This window comes from Balaenoptera borealis (genome assembly GCF_965194805.1).
Source record: "Balaenoptera borealis genome assembly, chromosome: 4".
In the NCBI taxonomy this organism is placed as follows: domain Eukaryota; kingdom Metazoa; phylum Chordata; class Mammalia; order Artiodactyla; family Balaenopteridae; genus Balaenoptera; species Balaenoptera borealis.
In genome coordinates, this window is record NC_138861.1 from 144,020,633 (window position 1) to 144,040,855 (window position 20,223).

At 37.7% G+C, this 20,223-nt stretch overlaps 1 protein-coding gene across 7 annotated transcripts; it reads right to left on the minus strand.

Annotated features, from left to right (window-relative positions):
- Positions 1 to 2,681: 2,681 nt before the first annotated feature.
- On the minus strand, positions 2,682 to 16,437 carry PCDH18 (protocadherin 18). 7 transcript variants are annotated; one of them, XM_082390834.1, is made up of 5 exons: positions 13,409 to 16,320; positions 12,533 to 12,618; positions 12,279 to 12,442; positions 10,991 to 11,059; positions 2,682 to 4,643 (listed from the first exon to the last, which is right to left on the minus strand). In XM_082390834.1, the coding sequence occupies exons 1-4, from the start codon at positions 15,884 to 15,886 to the stop codon at positions 11,031 to 11,033; spliced, it is 2,757 nt and encodes a 918-aa protein (XP_082246960.1). In that variant the 5' UTR covers positions 15,887 to 16,320; the 3' UTR covers positions 2,682 to 4,643; positions 10,991 to 11,030. The 7 variants fall into 7 exon arrangements, with proteins under 7 accessions (XP_082246960.1, XP_082246957.1, XP_082246955.1 ...); XM_082390833.1 differs by having other exon boundaries at positions 4,507 to 4,643; positions 12,533 to 12,621; positions 13,409 to 16,022; XM_082390831.1 differs by lacking the exon at positions 10,991 to 11,059 and having other exon boundaries at positions 2,682 to 4,552; positions 12,533 to 12,621; positions 13,409 to 16,437.
- Between the last annotated feature and the right edge of the window lie 3,786 nt (positions 16,438 to 20,223).

Sequence of the window (20,223 nt, forward strand, 5' to 3'; positions counted from 1 at the left end):
AAAAAACCTAGGTGGTTGTATAAAGAACTATATACATGCAAAAATTTGGAGAAGATTGTTATAAAATGTGGACAGTAGGATAAATTATCAAGGAGGAGTACCATAAAATAAATAAATTGAAGGGATAAAATCTGAAAAAGCAAACAAGAATTAGGAGCAACTTGCAGAAGTCATAAAAGGAAATAGAAAACTATTATTTTAAAGTGCCAGGGTAGGATGTGTTATTGCAATTTTAGAAGTCAGGAAGTCAGTAAATTCTGGTAGCAATTTTTGCAATACCAGCTCCCCATAAAATTCTTTTAACAGCTCCACAAGTTGTATAAGCTATCTTATAATAAAAAGTTAAATTAATGAGAAGTAGAGACTATCATTTTCAGATCTATTATACAGTGCCTACCTGTTAATTATTTTTTGGTTTAGATTATATTAAAGGTCCTATTATTTCTGTTATACAAAATGTATGTACTTGACTATGACTCCTGTTACACAGATGAAGAATGAAGCCACAATTTGGGCAATAAAGTTTTTTTTCCAATTGCAATGTAATACTTTAGGTATTATTCAGTTATTTCAAAAAAGTGACTTACTGCTTGTTCTAGAAACTAAACTGAATGAGATGAATCTTCAGTGCCCCAAATACTTAATTTATTAAGTTAAAATGTTATATAACCACATAGAAATGTTTCTAACATTCACAGAGACATCCTAACATATTAAAAATGATTACAATCAGTTTGACATCTTACACTTTCACAATATATAAGGCAGTTTATAAATATATGATAGCTTTGTTTTATGAATTTAACCTGCAATTAAGGAAGTCAACATGCTGGCTTTAAAAAAAAAAATCCCGCATTTTTTTTCCTTTTTAAAACTCAACACAAATCTTTAAGACTTTCATATGGTTTGGTTTTAATTTTATATAGCAACATTTATTGCCTATTCAGTGTATCCTTTTATCTTTGATACTGTGATGATGTTTAATCAAGATATATTGAATTGGAACAGAAACATCAAAACTTTTTGATAGTTCGGCAAATTGCCTGAATTGTCTCGGATCAGTTCTGTGAGTTCATGCAGGATTGCAGGTTGCTATGTCAGACAATCCATTTTTCATCCATACAACTAAATTTTACATAGATTCACTATTCTTTGAATTTTAATGTGTCAGTAATTCAAACTCAGTTTTGAATATTTTCTGACATTAGCTGGTATCAAATGGATGAAACAAGGAAGCTAAGCTGATTTTCACAAATGACACTTCTTCAGTGACTCCAATAAGACAGTAACTTACCCATCTTTTGCCTTAACAGTTATCTATTGGTAAGTGGTAAATTTGATATATGTGTGACAGGAGGAACAAGAATTTAAATGTTTAGCAAAGTTATAAGCCCCATCTGCCAAATACCAAGAAAGAAAGAAATGATAAATGAATAACCGTGTTAATATAGTAACTTATAAGAATCTGAAGAAAGCCAATTCTAATCATCCTATGAGCATTTAAAAGGAAGATATGTTAAGCAACAGATTCAGTGTCAAATTACATTATTGGAAGATGATTCCCTTAATGGATGATTACCACTGAAGAACATTTAAGGGAATCCATTGGGGCCAAATGGAGGAAGGGATATCCTTGACTGAAGTGCTTTTTGGTTGTTTCAATCTGAGGAAGGGCATGGTATCAAAGAAGAGGAAATATAAATTTGATGAGAAGTTAGGTTGCTCTCATGGCATCAGACACTCCAGCCTTCACTGAGATAATATTACCTGTGAAAAGAACAAGAGTGAAAAGTGAAAAGCTTGCCCTAATATCCCTTAACCTGGGGCATGGGAAGTAAGAAGAGCCAGGAGGCTGGAGAAACAAGGAGCCTGAGACACGGAATGCTTCCTGTACAGACAATGTACAAAGGTCTTCTGTTTCATACAATGTTGCCTTTTATTTACTTTACATCATTCGAACATTGATTTCCAGCTTTGCTTCCTAAATTACTGTTGTTGCTTTAAATTAAGAACAGTGAAGTTATGAAAGTCTTTTTCTTAATGATAATATGTACTGAAAGGAAGTGAAGTTCAAAAGCAAAATGTATTTCAATGTGGTTAGCATTTGTGTGTGTAATCTACTGAAAAATAAACTGAAATTTCACTTGTAATTGTAATCCCTTCTACAAAGGAAAATGTGCCTTTTGAAAGATATAACACATCTATTTGATGTGGTACTCAGTTGAGAATTAAAATATCTGAGTTTCCTCCATTTTAAGGTTATGTAACTTTCCTAGTATTTCATTTCCCTACTAGTAAACCAAAGAAGATAATTTTCACCTCTTGGAAACAGTGTAAGGGTACACTTTTTTTCCTGACGCAACTTAACACAAAATGTTCTGAGAAATAATTTGAGAAATGTTCAAGAGGTTACTATTGATTATTCCTTTTTCTTTATACTTCAAATGCATTTCAATTCTTTAATCTACTGGAAATATGGTAGACTGCTTTCATTTCCATTACAGATCTCAAATTCATTCCTTTTCCATTGTGGTTTTTCTTGTTTCCAAGCCAGTTGAATATTCCCTCTCTACTATTCAAAACACAACTCTGAATTACCCTCTCATGAGGGGTATGCTTGATGCAAAACTTTTGAACATATATGTAGGAACAGGACTCTGATGTATGGACAGTTCTTTAGCTTTACTTCAATTTTCCTTTTATTTTCATTGACAGTAAAATTTTCTGGAGAGTACAATCAAGATAGTGTATTCATAGAAATAACATTAATAGAAGCTAGGTCATAAATGAGAACAGTCATAATAACAACGATCTCCCTTTCCAAGGCATTCCACACAGAGAGATAACAGCACAATAAATAAAGAATTTGCCGTTTGTCACACAACAAATAAAACAGAATTGCAATAACAGAAACTGTAATTTTATAAATGTTCTTATACTAAAAATAAAAGCAAAAATATGAGATCATGCACTAGAGACAAAAGCTAAGAGTGAAGAGTTATAGCGAAAAACATTACAAAAAATAAACATGTTCAAGTATTGTGAGAGGAGAGGGGAAGATTCAAATAGAAGAGTTTCAGGATAAATCAATTATATTTACTACCCTAGGAGGGACACCGACATAATTGTCTTTGTCCATTAATACTTTATGCTGTTAAAATATACACTGTTATCCATTTAAAAGGCAGATTCCATTTCCTTGGGGCACCTCTCATATTACAAGGATGGAATAAAATTCATTGTTTACCTTGATTATGAATAGATGATAATACTTTAGCAGAAATATTCTCAAGAACAGGCCAGTGTGATGTCCTGGAATAGTAGGAGCCTGGGAGTTAGAAAACCGATTCTAGTCCTGTTTTTTTACATCATTGTCTGTGAAAGATACTTCCCAGTCCTGAAATAAAATTTCACTTCATGTTTCAATTTTACTGTAAGAGTCCAACTCTCAGAACTAGCAGAGACCAGTAAAAATAATAACGATAATAATAAAAGAGTTAAACATTTTTCTTGATGCTTACTTTTTTAAAAAAGTTAAAGAAAATAGAAGCTGGATCACTTAATGGAACTAAGAATTGAATAATGCTTTAGTGGGATTGTCCCTACAGCCTAACAGTTTCTTCCCCAACATAACTAATCTAAGCAGTGCCTTTATACTTTGTGGTTGCATATTATATCAGATTTGAACAGTGGCTAGTTTCTACATGATTAGGAGACACATGTTTATCATGGGAGTAAAAAAATAAAATTTGTCTGTTAAATTACACATAAATATAAGGTACAAATGTATTTTTAAAATACAGATTAAAATAATCACACTTGCATTGTGTACATACGAAAATACAGTATTTAATATTCAATATACACAGACACATTTATGATAAATGCAACTATGTGGCAATGCCAGTTCTTTCAGGGTTTTCGCTGTCCCCTATTTCCACATATATGGAAACAAAAATGCTTTGCTGTCATTTCCTAGCTCTGGCGGACATCTTGAAGCAGTTTGTTAATCTCAGCCACTAGCTCACTGGCATCCATGAGTTCGTGTTTGCCATCATTGAGGTGGTTGAGCACATTGTCAAAATCATCCTCTTCATAATTTTCAGGGATCTCCTCCATGGCCGGCAACCATTTTGAAGAAGGCTGCACACTGGAGTGAGTTCCAAGTGGGGGGCCAGAGTTGGTGGTGGGGTTTTGAAAATGCGTACTGGCCGCCCAGGCCGCCACCCCTTGTGGGTAACCCACAGTCTTGGCTGACAAAGGTCCCTTCCGGCGTTCCAGAGAGTTGGATCGATCCATCTCACTGCACTCAGAATAGGTGTCCAGGGAAGGGGGTAAGAGGCGCTGGAACACATTGCTCATTTCCGAGAGCAGAGAGGACGTGCTGGTATCCCCAGAGTCCTCATCGTTTGGGGAGTCCTTCCCAAAAGTGGAAAAACTCTTCTTCTTCTCACCAGCATCTACCGGCTGGGTGTCATCCTCAAGACTCGGATGCGGATGTTGCTGCTGGGGCTGTGCTGGGAATTCTTCCCCCGGAATGAACATGTTACTCCTATAATCAGAGGAAGGTGAGGGCAGAGCTGGCATCCAGCACTGGTCAGAGTGTCCCAGGACCCTGCACTCTTCCGTGCACAGCCGCATAGCTGCACTCAAGGAAAGCAGTGGGGATTCGTTATACTTCGTGTGACTCAAAATAATAGAAAAAATTATCATTTTATTTTTTAAAACATAGAATAAGACAATTTTAAACTACGACCATGATACTAACCCATTATTATACATGTGAGGTGGACTACAGTTACAGTTTTGATTTGACTCCTGGTTTTATGGACCTGGTATATATATATTTTTGTCTATCAGATAAGCAAAGGAGGCTTATGACTCATGTACTTCTCAGGGATATCGTCTGCTACTCACGTAATGAGAAGATGGATTGACAACTTACTAATGAAGAAGTTTGGAAAAGAGCTAAGGTGTCGGTGATGAAATATTTGCTGAACATAAACTCTATAAAAACCCAGAGCTGTAAGGGGAAATCCATCACTTTAGAATGCCACCAGATAAGCCTTGAGTACTACCATTGAGTACCTTCTAGATATTGGGGTCTATCTGACCTACTTTACTTTTAATGGAGGCATTGAGAATATAATAATCTATCAGGTAATTATATTTATCAATCTCTCTTAAAAGTATTCTGGATTATTTATCAACTTGTTCCTTAAAACAGCAGTGCAAATTATCCTCAAATACCAGGCATCTGCAGTTACCCTGTTAAGAAGTCTTTTAGAGGTTTGAAATTCAAAGAGTTGGAAAAGTCATCAAAAGAAGAAGAATATGAAAAACGATTGGTTAGTTCTTCCAGATGTTATGATGCACTGTTGGAATGTGAGTGGTTACACTCATAGAAAATAATCGATGATATGAGAAAAGCAGAAAAATGAAGAGGGCAAAACTCTCAATTTGGCAAATGTGATAACTAAACTACAGAACAACCAAGAAATGTGAAGATGTAAAATATACTCCACAAACCATCCATCTTTTTCAGTGACAGCTTAGGTCTCTTCAATATCATGATTTCATTTTAGAGCAAATGACAGAATTCAGAAAGTACAAGGTAATTATCTTAGATTTGAATGAAAATTGGATTGATATCAGCCATACTAACATATTCAGAGCTAATTCTGTAGATCTGGCTGCTTAAGAAAGATTTCTCTTCCTCCCAAGTTATTGCTAAAAAAAGGCTGACTCTTGACCAATGCCAAATCCCTGGTCAGGGGAAGCTAGTTGTCCAGTGTGCTTATTGTTGTACCCCCAGCACCTGGGAAAGGTCTGAAGTGTCTGCATAGAGTGGGCATTAGCTACATATTTTCTAATCATCAAGGAAATGCAAATCAAAAAGCACAATAAGAAATCACCTCAAACCAGTTTTATTACAGGATGGCTGTAATAAAACACAAACCAAAAAACCCAAACAATAACAAGTGAGGGGGAGTGAGGAAAACTTGGAACCCTTGTACACTGTTGTGGGGAATGTAAAATGGTGCAACCACTATGGAAAATAATATGGAGGTTACTCAAAAAATTAAAAAAGAGAACTACTGTATGAGCCAGTAATCCCATCTTTGGATATTTATCCAAAAGAGTTGAAATCAGGATCTCGAAGAGATATTAGCATTCTTCTGTTCACTACAGCACTGTTCACAATAACCAAGATGTGAAAACAACCTAAATGTCCACTGAATGTTTAATGGAAATGTAGTATACGCATACAATGGAATATTAGTCCACCTTAAAAAAGAAGAAAACTCTCTAATATGTGATAACGTGGATGAATCTTGAGGACATTAAGCTTAGCGAAATAAGAAATAAGCTAGCCACAGGAGGACACATAACTGCATGATTCCCTGTATATGAGGCATCTAAAATGGTCAAATTCATAGAATCCAGGAGTGAAATGGTGGTTAACAGGAATTAGGGAGAGGGGGAAATGGGGAATTGCTGATTAACAGGCATAAATTTTCAGTTAAGCAAGATTAAGTTCAAGAGCTCTGCTGTACAACACTGTACCTACAGTTAATGATACTGTATTGTACGGTTAAAACTTTTGTTAGCAGGGTAGATCCCGTATTTAGTGTTCTTATGCCTTAAAACAAAATTTTGGAAAAGATTTATGCACAAAAAAGAAAAGTAAAGAATAAATGTTGCCTTTCAGAAAAGGAGAAGTAAAGAACTTTGTTCAAAGGTGTGGAAGTCACTGCTTTTCATCATTTGAGCCTTGAAGATAATTCTGTCCTTATACCTCATCCATTCTGGGCCTCAATTTTTAATAGAGAAGGGATAAGTTGAGGGACAAAAATGAGAGCAAGAACTGTGAGAAGAAATGTCTGCTTGCTAGGAAGGCTAGAAATTCAAAGTAGGGAAGATGCTGGGTAGTGTGAATGCCAATCCCATGGGAATCACAATGGCATGAGAGAAAGACAGCAGTATTGAGAATCCTTGTGTCATTTTGCTATGAAGAAGGGTTACATTTAAATAAGCAAGAATAAAAAGATGTTTAGATGTGCTGAGTTAATGCATTATTACTATTTGGAAATATTTACCAACTATCGTTGTTCATCATTTAAATGTGGACAAAACCAAAATGTGTTGAAAGTAACTGGAATACCTTCATAGCAGTGAGGTTTTCTAAGTACTGAAATAACTATCAAAGTGGTAATGAATTTTTTTTCCCTAATTCCCTGAGTCTCTGAAAATGGAAAGGAGACCTGTCTATACTGTCTTACTCACATCCTTTTAGAAGGAAGGGGAACAGACCTGATGACACCTCCTCATTTGTTTTCTGGTCTTTAATTCTGTGGGAAGGACTTAATTGTTTGATTGGCTTTGTTTTGTTTTAATGTTTAATGACAGGGGGAAAAGGGAAAAATTACACAAGCTTCTAAGAATCCCGAGCATGATCAGCTTTCTAGAGAACTGAACATAATGAAAATAACCATCAGTACCATCTGGGTGATTCAAACAACAGTTCATATTAAAAATAAATTTGGTCATAGGAGTTTTTAGACAGGGAATGCTATTTTATAACTTCACAGTAAATAAATGGGGCCTTTAGTAATAAAAAAATAACAAAATTTTAAAATTCAGAAAATATGAAAAATTGATGAATAAAGACTAATGGAGAGAAGGAGGGCCAAAATAATAGAGATGGAAGAGCAGTGACACAGAAGAGGGCATTTCTTAATTTCATTGATATTTTCAACCTTTTTCCTGAGACTCAACTGCTCGAAATTATCCTCAGTGTACATGTAACTTAGAGCCACAGATGTTCCACACCGTATCCAATGAATCAGAACTTGTTGGCTAGTGGTGCAAGTGGCCAACCTTCCTGTCGCTCCTTGAAAGCTCTGTCAGGTGGTTAAACTTCCTCTGGAAAGGGGAAGTCATGGGGAAACAGAGAACTCTTTTTTCCCACAGCATGATGGCCAATTTTGCCCCTGTGCTAGACCTTTTAGGTAGGGCAGGAAGCAAACATGGGACATAAGAAGAAAAACATATGCCTAACATCTATCAAGCCGTTAGTCATTGAGTGATCAATCAATTATCTATTAAGAGCCTGCCATATGTAAAGTGCTATGATAGCTTCCTGCCCTCAAATGGCTTCTGGTATAAGAATAATCAAGTGTTACAAATGAGGTCATAAATGCCCAGTTAAAGTGCCAAACTATACGATGATGAGGGCATGTTAAAAAAAGAAAAAAAATACTGTACGATGTCACTTACATGTGGAATCTAAAAAACTACAACAAACTAGTGAATATAACAAAAAAGAAGCAGACTCACGGATGTAGAGAACAAGCTAGTTGTTAACAGTGGAGAGACGGAAGTGGGGAGGGGCAAGATAGGGGTAAGGGATTAAGCAGTACAAACTGTTAGGTATAAAATAAATAAGCTACAAGGATATATTGTACAGCACAGGGAATATAGCCAATGTTCTATAATAACTGTAAATGGAGTATAACCTTTAAAAATTGTGAATCACTATATTGTACATCTATAACTTATATAATATTGTACAGCAACTCTACTTCAGTAAAAATAAAATTTAAAAAAAGAAAAGAGTAGAGGTGGATGCTGAAGTAGTTAAAGAAAGAGCAACTTGAAACAAACTTTGAGAGATGAATAGAAGACAAAGTGAAGAGAAGCCACTTTTTCAGGTAGAAAGGTGACATGAGCAAAGGATTGGTGTGTTATGGGAAGAGATGGCTCTGCCTATTGCAAAAGATACAAAAAAAAAAAATTGAAAGTTAATAAGCTAGGAGTGGATTTCATTGGCCTTGGAATGCCAAGATAAATAGCTGAATTAGGTGTTGCCAGGCAACAAAAGTCAATTATTGCTTTTGAAACAAAAAGTATAAATTAAAATGTTCTGAAAAAGTTGTTCAAGCTGTATGAAAGAAAGATTTGACAAAGAAAGAAGCTACTGGAGAGTGAATATCAATTCATGTGCTGGTACAGAAAACCAGCCATGGAAGAAAGGCCAGAAGTAGGATACCAGCCATGAGAATGGTGAGGACATGGAATTAAAGACAAATGTTTGAATTAAGTAATCACAGATGATACAATGATAAAAAAAATGGAATGTGCCCAATCAAGGAGGGGTATCACAAGAACATCCTGGTGTAGCTAACACTTTGGGAAAAGCGAGATTTTGCAAGCATATATGTAGTGTTGTGGTTCAAAGTTGACTGAGTAAGGAAGAAAGTATGTTGACAAACATGAGCCAACAGACAAAAATGCGTGCTGACTTTACTGCTCAGAATGCAGGATCCTCCTGTGGGAATTAATAGAATGAATGACCAGAAATGACCCTGTTTGGCAGGCAAAGCAACATAACATAATCTATATTTGATCACAGTCTAATGCAGAAAAAACATTGTTGGAATAATACACTGAAGTTCTAAAAATATTCATGCTTTAGAAAAACTGTGCTGATTTCTGTTAATGGCATTCAGATGTGGACTTTTTTTTTTTTTTCTACTTGGGATATTTCCTGGGAATATAAAGTTTACAAAGCACAAATTTTACACCCTAATGTGCCAGCAGAAGCTGCCAGCGTGAAGAATAAGCCAGAATACGGGTGATGTATCATCCGAATGATGGTCATAATTAAGGGATGGTTATCTTTTTACAGATATTTGATTATGCACATTTCTAATAGCCAACCATGCATAAAGCTTAAGATATTTTATGGCTCATTGGTGATTTCCTGGTGCTCTATGCCTCTAGAATACTTTCTGCAACACCCCACATAGAGACAGGTTGCTAGTCAGGCAGAAGTGTATGTACTCTGATACAGTCTATTGCAGTACGATGCGATACCCCAGCTCTCCCACCACACACCCAGATTAAGTATGATTGTGTAAATATGGAATTGTTTTGTAAAGAATTGTCTATATATTCACTGGTGTTGGTGATAATATAAAGGTGAGCCTCTAACTTTGAAAAGAAATGTAACTTAGGAGGAGACTCAAGTTACTAAATAAGACTCACTATTATCTAGAGTTTATCAGTGTCCACCTGTTGTTTCCCAGATGTCTTTATTCTTTAACATTTACTTTAATTACTTTAATTCAAGCATTAGGTAACTCTCCTGCCATGAACATAGCTGGTGGTGGTAACTTTGAAAATATAGGATAGAGTGAAAGAGGCATCGTGACCTTTTTTAAAAAATTAGACCATGATTAGCTATTGAATTATATAATTTCAGAATTAAAAAAGGACTTTAGGTATAATTTAGGCTCAGAAATGGCAAGGTTATCTAAGTAGGAGCAGTTATTCTCCTTTTAACTATACTGATAGAATTGTGTCAATGAGTCGACTTTCTACAAGTGAAAAAATAACATATATAATGAGATAATTGATATTATACCCATGATGTTACTTTTCTGTTTTATGAAATAATGTAATTTGGGAAATCATCTTATTCAAAATTAGGGATCAATATTCAAAATTAGAGTTCCATCAGGATCACAGAATCATAGAAATTCAGCCCGCTCTTTCATTTCATGGGTAAGAAGAATAAAACTGTTTCTCTTTGAGCAAGTTGTCTTAGGCCATATATATTCCACTAGGTTTTCAAGGATTTCTCTTTAAATGGGTCTAGGGAGTCTATGCATTAAAAAAAGAAAAAGAAAAAGACACCATGGGTGACTCTAAGTATCTCGGCTCTCAGTGTACATTGATTGTAGCCCTTCATGCCACTAGAAGTCCTTCCCATACATTCATCCTGCCAGAAATGCAGTATCTATTACGGTAATAGCATAATTAAATAAGCAGCATTTAATAGGTTACAGACAGTAGTACTGTAAGACTTTAGAATGTAAGAACAAATATGACATCCAACATATTACAAAAAAATAAAAACCTGTTACTTTATATTATTCTTGATAGATTAGTGTGTAATGAGTAGAGGGATAGGTTCAAATCTCACCTCTATCATGTACAAATTGCTTGATTTTGGATACTTTTTTTTAACCTTTATAAGCTTCAGTTTTCAAATCTAAAAAAAAAATATGAACACTACTGTTATTACCGCCACCATTAATTCCTGTGTCAAAGTGTTGCAAGAAGTTGTTCAGGTATAGAATTCCTCATGGGCCCAGAGTAAGTACTAGGGCGTCGCTGGTAACCACTGCTGCGACTGCTAGGACTAATATTAATACTGTTGCAGCTACTGCCGCCACTACCACTTCAGTTTACGAGAGACAGAGTTCCTATGTACTGATTTCCACTGAATTTCTCTGGCTCTCTGAAGCTCTCCCATGTCTATTTCCTAAACTCTCTTATTTATCTGTACTTAGAAAACAGTTGTTCCATGGATTCAGCAAGGTAATATAGTTTTGTTCTGCCTTTCTTTCATTTATCACTTCACTTATTCATTTGTCAGGTGGCCGTTATTTGATCAACATTTCGTGGAATTTAGAAACATAAGTAGCCAAAGGAATATGTTCCTAAGGGTTGATATATTATTACAGTCTTTAGTAACAGGGTCGCTACAGTGATGCAGCCAGTATTTACTCAGCGGGATCTGAGAGTTTCTACTGCAGGATTGGAGAGAAGGGAGTCTAAGGAAAATATAGCTTGTAACTTAATAGGGTCTCCTCCATCTAGCTGTGTAGTTATAAATTCCCCTCTTGGACTCCTGTTCCTCTTCCATTTACAGTGGACACATAAAATGAAAGGTGGCAACATTATTCCATGCCTACCACCTACAAAGATGCATTCTTTCTCCTATTTTTAGTGATTAAAGTGTACCATTCCCTGGTGTATTTTAATCTCTGATTATGCGAGTTGGTTCCCATCACAGGAAATGGGTCCTCCAAATTATAGTCCAGTTCACCACTAGGCACCAAAACAGGCTCTCTGAATAAAAACAACCACCCAGTAATTTTACAGAGTTGCTCAAGAGTGTCCTATGACGGTAGTAGATGGGGTAGAGAGAGGAGGGGAGTGGGGTCATTTTCTCTCCTCCTCTCCCCACTCCTTCCGTCTTGTCCTCTTAAGCTCTCCTGCTTATTCCCTTTCTCTACCAACTGTTTACTATGAATTTTAATTAAACAATTTAAAATTGTTTCAGTCTATGTTCACTGCTAATGGTGTGTGTATTACAGATACTTTAGTGCAAAGAACAAAGAAGAAGTAAAAGCATGGGAGAAATTGTTCACTTCACTGGTGTAGTCGATCTGAAAATAAGGATTTATCTATCGCCACGCTCTTACCTGCTGGAATTCTTCCATCTGTAAGAAACAGGTCGCTGAATCCTTCGCCCAGCAACCTGTCTATTGGAGAATCTCGCCCCAAATCATAATCACTGTCTCCTGCTTCACTGTCACCACGGCCACTGTCTTTCAAGCTAAATTTGTCCATGTCTTGAAGGGCATATCTAGAAAGAGAAATCAGAGAAAGTATAGTTTTTAGTCTTCAGCGTTCGTGTTATCTGAGACTTAATAGGTAGCACGAGGGTAATTCATACCTATAGCTCCTGGAATATTTGTTTCCTCGAAAACTTGGCCTTGGTTGATATTGTCCCTGGTGAAGCATTGAAAGAAGCTGGGAGACCTGCTGGAAACCAAACAGACAGTACTGATTCCTGGAAACAAATCCCCCAATACTCAAAAGCTTTAAGCAAGCAAATACAGTTACTCACTATTTCATGCTAATTAACTGAACATACTACCTCCGTTTTAAAGATTTACATATGCTGGACTCTGAAGGACCATGCGGCCAGACACCAAACAGAACTGAAGTGCATCCCAGAGAAATTTGGATGCACTCATACAGCTGACATTCTCTTTTTGAAAGAGGATTCCTTTATAGAAAACTGATTGATTCCCTCTATCTTATAGTTCAGATTAAAGTGATCAGTCATAAAAATACATGGAAAATGCTGTAAAATACATTCTAACACATGTAGTTAAAATAATGTCAGAAACATTTCAAAAGCTGAACAAATACACATGCACTGAGATGGGATTCTGGAGACCCCAGTTTTTAATTTTTCTTAGAGACCACAACTATTGAGAATAAAGCAAGCCTGTTTATTTCTAGCTTGAAGTATCATAATCTGAGGATAAGGGGACTCTAATTAGATAGTCCTTTGCTAGCTTCACATTTACTTTTCAATATTACACATGGTACATGCAAGTAAATTCTTTATGAAAACCTTAAGACAGTATGCAAAAGGTGTGTATACTTGCTATACCTACATAATGTAACTGGTATCCTATTTAATTTGCATATTGTTAGTATTGTTACTTAGTAATGGAAACGTTTAAGAACTAACACATACACAACTTCTGATCACTAACAGCTGACTTTGTCAGTGAATAGGTGGAGGGTATGATCTTACCTCAACAGCAGGGGTGGCATGGGTGAGTTCTAATGAGAAATTCTCTGGCACGTGGTTCGATGAGATTGTCACCAAACTGTTGAGGGACTGGTGACTGTTGTGACTCTGCCGGCTGCCCATTTGCCCTCTTTCTAAGGTAGGAGATGAAGAAGGAGACGGTCTGTGATGAGATCTGATGGGCAGAGTGCCGTTTACGGTAGGCACCAATGTGATGTCCCCTTTGTGGATCTGCCTGGAGGGTCTTTTTGGGTGATGCTGGTAAGTTGATTCCGCTACCCTGCAGTTGTAGGATCTAGTGTCTTTCTTTTCTCGGTTACACCTAGTTGCAAACAGCACCATAATAACCAACAACACTGCACAAATTGCTCCTAAGGAAATAATTATAATCATGGAGACATCCAAGGATGCCTGGCTCACTGAGGTCATGGCTGTACTTGTCACTGACTCTGCATATTCAAAGATCATACACTTCAGAAGGACTTTGGTATGCAGCTGAGGATTGCCTTTGTCCTGGATGACAACTGAGAGCTCCCATTCTGTGTAGGGAACAGATTCCATGCTGACGTTGGTATGGATGTCACATGATCGTGGATCAATTACGAAGATATTCTCCTCATTACCTGCTACTATGGAGCAGCTGAGTTCAGCATTCACACCAGAGTCTCTGTCCATTGCCCTTATCCTTGTGACGTGAAAGCCGCTTTCAGCCCCTTTGGGGATGGAGATTTCTGCGGTATTATTGCGCAGTGCCGGTCCTATAACCACAGGGATGTTGTCATTTTCATCAATGATGGTGAGTACAACTGTGGTATTGCTTACAAGTTGCTTTGGACTTCCACCATCTCTGGCTTCTACCACGAAAGTGATCTGACTCACTTCCTCATGATCAAAGATTCTGAGGGCATAGATGGCTCCATTAGACGGGTCAATGGTTACATATGTAGTTATGGAACTCCCCAGGATAAAACTCTCCAACATGGTATATGTGACTTGCCCATTTTCTCCAAGATCAGGATCTGTGGCTGTGACAGTGGTGATATATGCCCCTGGCGAGTTATTCTCTGAGATTGCAAATTCGTATCGACTTCTCTGGAAGTGGGGTGGATTGTCATTTACATCATTGATTTGAACAGTAAAATGTTTTACTGTTGAGAGACTGGGTGTCCCCTTGTCCTCAGCGATTACAGTCAAACTGTATTCAGACCTCTTTTCTCTATCCAGCGTGGCATTTGTCAAGATTAAATAATTGTTTTCATAAGTCTTCTGAAGTTTAAAATGACCATGTCCGTGAAGCCTACAAACTATTTCTCCATTCAGCCCAGAATCCTTGTCCTGAACCCTGACCAAGGCAACAAATGTGTCAATAGGATCCCCTTCAAAGATATAAGATATTTCTTCTTTTCCAGGGGACATGAGGTTTATGTTAATTTCAGGCTTATTGTCATTAACATCCACAACCTTAATTATAATTTTGCAGTGAGCTGGGATTGAATTTGGACCCAAATCCTGAGCCTGAACATCAATCTCATAGGATTTGGTGATTTCATAATCCACTTGCTTGAAAAGAGTCAAATGTCCTCTTTCTGAATCAATCTTAAAAGTCTCTATAATTTTGGGAGACACATGACTGCTGAAGGAATAGACGATTTTCCCATTAGCGCCCTCATCTGGATCAGTGGCATTCAGATCTAGCAGCAAAGTGCCAATGGGGGAGTTTTCTAAGAGCTGTATTATATAAGACTGCTGCTCAAAAGCAGGGCTGTTGTCATTAGAGTCGGAAATGCTGATTTTTAGTATGGATGAGCCAGACCTCTGAGGCACCCCCATGTCCGAGGCGGTGAGCTGGAGCTCATAGCTTGACTTCAGCTCCCGATCCAGCTCTCTGACCACTATGAGTTCTGCATACTTAGCTCCATCAGTCCTAGTCCGAACCTCAATATTAAAAAAATCATTGGCAGAGAGAGAGTACGTGTGGAGAGAATTTTCCCCAACATCCGGATCAAATGCACTGTCCAGAGGGATACGAGTCCCAACTGCTGCACTCTCTGATATCTCAATCGGTATGAGAGGTCTTGAAAACTGGGGAGAATTGTCATTAATATCCAACACTTCAACTTCAATATGGAAAAGCTGCAGATGCTCAGTGGGTAGAGTGATCACATCAAACTCTATGGAACAGTTCAAGTTTTTCTGGCATAGTTGTTCGCGGTCAATTTTTGCCCCTATGCTGATTTCCCCGCTATCCTCGTTGACCACGAGTAGAGGAGAATTGCCCCTCTGCATGGCTCGGAAGCGAACAGTAGAAGGATTAGGTAGCTTAACTAAAATATCAGCCACATCCTCTGATAATCTTGCAATTACCGATCCAACCCTCTGCTCCTCATAAATCCTGTATTTCAAATTCTTGCCCAGTACCTCGGAGTTGAAAGATACCACCAGGAGTGCAAAAACAAATCTAAAGTGCATTTTAGCATTCATTTGGTACCTCGGTCAGTTTTATGAGATTTCCTCTCACAGAGCCAGTTAAAACAGCAAAGCAATTCCCTCAACTTCCTTCGGCAACTTAAAGCTAGGCTACATTTGGTACTCGAAACTTGAAAGCGTCTCTCAATAACACAGCACAGCAATTAACAGCTCGCAAACTTTTGTCTTATACACACCGTGTCACGACTCCCAGATAATATCGGCATGGAGTCCAGTCCTTGCATTTGTGCGGCCGTTTGTCCTCTTGGCAGGCGAAAGAGTGTCACGTCCGCGTTTCCCCCCTTGTGTAGTCGGCGTGCATCTATCGCAGGGCGCCGGCGGAGTCTGCAGTGGCTCTTTTCCCAGCGATTCTTTCTCCTTTTCTCCGCTCGGCTGCAGAGACCAAACGCCCGTGATTACTGACTCCGGTCTAAAATCTGTACAACTTCACTTCAACTCAGACAAAGCTCTCTTGCCCCGCGTGCGTTGAATCGCTTCCAGCCAATCAGTGTCCTTCCAAATCAGAAGCCGAGGGAGTCCGCAAAGCGAAGGCAGGGCGGACGGGAGTGGAGGGTGGGAGAGGGAGAGAGAAGGAGCGAGACGGAGGAGGAGGATCCGACAGGCTCCCTCCCTCCGCCCCTCCCCTCCCCTGCTCCCCTCCACCCCTCCCCTCCCCTCCCCTGCTCCCCTCCACCCCTCCCCTCCCCTCCCCTGCTCCCCTCCACCCCTCCCCTCCCCTGCTCCCCTCCGTCCCCCGCGTTCACTTTCTCTGAGCGTGCCACGACAAAGGAGAGACAAATTACAGAAGACAAACTTTAAATCAACTTCTGGTCGCCTTTATTTATATGGCATTTTAAATTGGCCTGGTTTTCTTAATTGCCCTTTCTTCTTCCACAAACATGCAATCATCTTGCTTTTCATAGCCCTTAAGTACTGGTTTAACTTAAAATACCTCTAAGTGCATTTTGTTGGTGGAGGAATTTAATCAAATGTGAAAACTTGCTTCTAATTATGCTTCTCAGCCCGCCTCCTTCCCCTCCCCCTCTGTAAATACTTGGGGCTTTCTCCTTCTGTGAGCACAAGATTTTCTTGGGGCTCTGTTTTAAAGAACAGAACAAGAAAAGAGGTTTCGTTTTCTGTTTTTCTTTCACCTTTATTCCTTGAAGATAAGAAAGGGGCTATTTTCCACTCTTGATTTCTCTTAATTAGCAAGATTTAAAGGAACACCAAAGCATTTGAAACTAATTAACAATATAGTTCTACCTCGTAACACTTCCCTCCTAGAGTTTGGGCAAAATTGGCTATGATGTTTCTTTGTCCTGTACTTCAAAAAATCCTATTTACCTTTGGTAAAAGACATTTCATGCTTTAGCATGTCAATTTCTACCATAAGGTACTATCTCTATACGTGGTGAGTCTTCACAATGAATACTTGGGGGGACATGGACTCAGTAGTTTGCAAGTCAAATTTTTATGATATATGTATTATGTATGAAAACACTTTTAGGATATGTATTTTAAAAACCCAAAGCTTGTTTACATTGAAGAATAAAATGCCTGAGCTGAAAATTGCATTTTGTGTGCATCAAAATGCTAAGGAAATATCATGGGAGTTTTGTGCTCTATCCAGGTCACAGAAACTGATACGTTATTCTTATTTGAAAATATGATTATTTATGATGTTCTTTCTGCTCTGCAGTTCCCTTTAAGTTTATCATCATGGCTCTTTTCTGGCTGCTTTTTTTCATACCTCTTGCATTATTCCTCAGCTGTCTTCATCCACTTGCATATTTGCTCTTTCACATAATCTCACTGTCACTTTTTTTCCATTTATTTTCTCCCACTCTCTCTTTTGCCCCCAGAAACATATAAAAAAAAGTAATTTTCTGATTTTTCCACTTTGCTTACTCTCAGCAGAGCTCAGCTAAAGTAACTAAGAAGGTTCTTTCCAAAAAAGAAAGCAGAGGAGTCGGACTCGTAGCGTGACCCCTCCTTCTTTTTTAGGCATTCAAAAGCATTTTATAAGCCATTGTCTCCTCCCCCCCCCCGACCCCCAGAAACTAGTGCTGTGTGGCAAATTGTGCAGAATAGAAATGCCTATAATGTATGTATTTAGTACTGGGTCACGCTGATGAACATTCTGCCCCCATGAATAAACTGTTTCACAAGTTTGTAGCCCTTTCAAATTGCTGATCCCCAAACCCTATAGGCAAACTAGGAAAACTACCACAAGCAACTGGGATTTTAGAAACCCATAGCCATCCAGCATAGATCTCTCACGATCTGAGCCAATAATTATATCGATTCAGGCTTTAGTGAACCCCTTTGCAAACACCAAAAGGGCAAAGAAAGGAATTAGTGACTATTCGAAGTAGGGGTGAGAATTCAAAGGTAATCTAATTCCATTAGTTCTAGGAGAGTTTTCTTTGTGGATTTGGTAAGTCTACCCCCCCAAACCCCAAGAGCAATGGATTTGATTACCTTAATGTGAAAGACATCTTTCCCTATGCTTTAAAAAGTAAAAATATCTTTAAAATCTTTCATTTATTTCTGACAGTGAGCTTGAACAGAATTAATTATTGTGAAAAAGAGCTTCAGAAGTAACTTACTGAAATATTTAAAATAGGTTGTAAATTAATATAAACTCATAAAGAATGTGTTTCCATGAGGAAATCATTAAAGAACTTTGAATCCTTTCATGCAGAAGGGCTTTTCTTGCTTGCTCTGTCATCCTTACCAAATATTGCTTCATTTTCAGCTGGCCAGTCTCTCCCTGAGGAATTATATATGCCTACATGATAGTATTTTGCTCTTGATTTCTCCTTAATATATACTACTCTGTTTTTCAAACTTGTTTTCAAAAAGTACAGAATAGAAACTAAATCTTTCCTTCGAACTTTTGATTAGTTTCAGCAATTCAAAATGTCCTTATTTGGTAGCTCTGAATAGAAAATACTAAAAAAAAACTGTCTTCCATATCACTTGGTGTTTGTGAAAGGGTTTGTATCGGGGAGAAAAAAAGGATAAACTTGTTAGTTGTTATCTAACGATGATTGGATTGAACTTTCTTCTTCTGGAATTTTACAAAGTCATGAAGAAGTGGTAGACCCTCTAAAACAACTTCTTAGACATCTTACTGAAGAAGCAGTGATAGTATGTTCCTTAAAGTCTGTCCATCTTTGATATGGCAGCCTTTGTTGATCAGAAAGGAGGTGGCTTCTCCTCTTGAGGACTATGGCACTCTAGGTGATGAGCTCCTGGAGGAGAATCTCAGCTGCTTCCTTCCTGTTGTGCATATTTTATTCACGAATCTCCTTTTACCACGTCAGCCCCAGTTGGCTGAAAATTGCTAAACTTAGAGAAAAGATACCAGCTGGCATATGCAATATATCCTGTCACCTCTAATAACACTTCTATTGTGCCATTTATTGTGATTGCTTTTGTTTTAAAGAAAACGAAGCTGTATAGTTCTAAATTTTTAATGTTTTCTTTCCTACTGAGGAGGAAAGGAAATGTAAGACTCAGTTGTAAAGCTTCTGTATCTCTCTACTACATGAAGGATAGTGACATTTTTGGTACCGGAATACAAAATTACAGTCACTAAAATTTCTTACAAGCAGATGTGAATTTTGTTTTAAAATTCTTAGTTATTAATTTGTACTAATATGGGATCTCAGAATCTTCTTGCAGATTGGCATACCATCATAACCTTTCTCATAGCATTTGTTGTGAAATGTCTTGTAGGAGGAACTCGTGGTCTTGCTTGACACCAAATGGCTGCAACAAGCCTAAATAATTACTCTACCATATATCTTGGGAAATTAGATAAGACCAAGAGCTTTACCAGACAAAAGTTGGTAAAGTTAAGAAATCTCAGTACTCTGGAACTGTTTAAGATAAAAAAAAAAACACTTGACTTTTTACAGAGCCCAACACATGTACAAATGCAGGTACCACCAGTTGGTAGCTGTGTAATCCTGAACAAATTATTTATCTTCTCTGAGTCTGTCTAATTCTATGGGAATAATCATAATTTACTATAAAGAATTCTTGTAAGAATTTAAAAATTGCTTTCTATAGAGGCTGGCCCAGAGTAAACATACAACAAAGGTTAGTTTCCTTTTCTTAGCCTCTGTGTGTCTGTTTTCTTCCTAACATCCATTCAAGAGAGAAAAAAAAAAAAAAAATGTAAATTATAACCACAGTCCTTGTTCCTTTGCAAGCTTTCGGTTTAAATGCTTGTATAATTTTATGCTGGAAAGATGAAGCTCTCTGCATTTTTGATTTATGAAGGTCACTTGTGAACCATAATTGACAAAACTAGTAGTACTGATCTATGGTGATCTTGAAAA